Source organism: Volvox carteri (assembly GCF_000143455.1).
Source record: "Volvox carteri f. nagariensis unplaced genomic scaffold VOLCAscaffold_200, whole genome shotgun sequence".
Lineage (NCBI taxonomy): Eukaryota > Viridiplantae > Chlorophyta > Chlorophyceae > Chlamydomonadales > Volvocaceae > Volvox > Volvox carteri.
In genome coordinates this window covers 1-1652 of record NW_003307743.1, presented here as the reverse complement: position 1 = coordinate 1652, position 1652 = coordinate 1, and the positions used below count along the sequence as shown (strand labels likewise).

General features: G+C 51.6%; 1 protein-coding gene across 1 annotated transcript in view; it reads right to left on the bottom strand.

The window, feature by feature from the left end:
* The window catches only part of VOLCADRAFT_100892 (uncharacterized protein), a gene marked incomplete at both ends in the record, with an annotated part of 37094 nt that extends 35651 nt beyond the window's left edge, over positions 1–1443 (bottom strand). The window contains 3 exons of the mRNA XM_002959388.1: positions 6–221; positions 311–432; positions 1234–1443. Coding sequence (XP_002959434.1) covers positions 6–221; positions 311–432; positions 1234–1441 — 546 coding nt within the window. The remainder of the gene's footprint in view (positions 1–5; positions 222–310; positions 433–1233) is intronic.
* Between the last annotated feature and the right edge of the window lie 209 nt (positions 1444–1652).

The following is a 1652-nucleotide window of genomic DNA, read 5'->3' as shown; positions in this document are numbered from 1 at the left end:
CCAACCATTCCCCTACCAAAAGCAAGGCCAAAGGAAATGGCTGGGATGTCCTGGATGTCCTGGACGGGGGTATGTATGTATGGCACCCTGTAGCACACTATCAGTGTGCTGCACTGTGCAGCTAGAACCCACCAGGTCTCGGGATTGCGGAACGCCTCCAAGAAAGCCACACGGCCATTGCTGGAATACTGGACCTGGCCTGTCTCATGCATGTAGCACCACTGGTGACCAGAAAGGGCATAAAAAAGGAAAAATGTCAAGACGCTTCTACACCAGCACACAGATACAGCACAGTACAGGGGTAACCCACCACTACACCAGGAAATCCGTAGTGCTCCCAAAGGATGAAGGGCGGTGGCGATGGGCTGTGCAGCAGCCGCAACAGCATGTAGTAAAAGAAGTAGCTCTTTCCAATCCCAGGCGTCCCGGTAACTGCAACAAAACACACAAGGGCAAGGGGGTGGCCTTGGTCATCAAGTGAGTGGAGTGAATGATCAACAGCAGCAGGACACAGGCATAGCTTTGCAGAAGGGCTCTGGTGCTTATAAAAAAACTGTCCATGCATTGCTTGTTCTCGAGGGCAATATTCAACTAGAATCCATATTGTTAGAGACCATCCTGGCAAAATGGCAGGTTGGGATAAGTAGAGTCCCTCATACCCGACCCGGTGTGCCAGTAAGGGTGGGTGTGTAACGACGCAAATGCCAATCTGAGCATCCCGGGTTACGCCTTTGCTGTGTTACAATGGTATCGAGACGGGACCGCACGAATTCCGAAATAAACTTCGGGTCGGCGGTTCGATTCTGGCAACCAGCAAGTCGCAAATTGGCGATTTCATGGTGTAATGGATAAACCAGCGCACTGGCGCGAGGTGGGATGGCTCCTGTGCTCGAAATAATGGCCGAGGACGTCCATTGCTAAGTGGGGGGCAATGTAACGACGCAAATGCCAATCTGAGCATCCCGAGTTACGCCTTTGCTGTGTTACAGGGTGCTTCATTCAACAGACAGGAGAGGGGCCAGCAGTGTAGCAGGCCAGTGCCAGCCATTAGTCATTTACATGTCTAAAGAACACAAGCTGTCTCCCACCCACTGACTCATGTACATCTCAACCCACATCAAGAACACACAATGGTGCATACAATGATGATGATGCAGTCACCATGTGCATTGGGTCCTAACTGTACACACTGGTAGCCTGGCAGGTAAAAGCAGAGAAAGAGGTGGGCCTCACCGACATGCTTCTTGCTTGTCGACTCGTAGAGGGCATAGAAGAGGTCCGGATAGCACTTCCGAACATACAGCTGGTAGTTTGGGTTGTGAAGTAGGAAAGACACGTCGCCACTGCCCACAGTGAGCAGATTGCCAGCATCCGGCACTGCGACAGTACGCAGTGCAGCAAAGAAGCGTGTGGCACCCTGGTCCAAAGACACTGTGGAAGGAGCTGTGGACACGGGCATTCAATATGCTCAAGAGTCAGAAGGGCATCCAGCCACCAAAGGCAGCAGACAGCTTAGACTAAAAAAAACAAGGATGCAATGCACAGGTCACTAGTACTAGTGACTCAACAGTGGGGTTGTGTTCTTTTGTGCCCAGTAAAGTAACAAACAGTGAGGGGCCGTTCTGATGACCACTACTGCTAAAGCCCCCCAC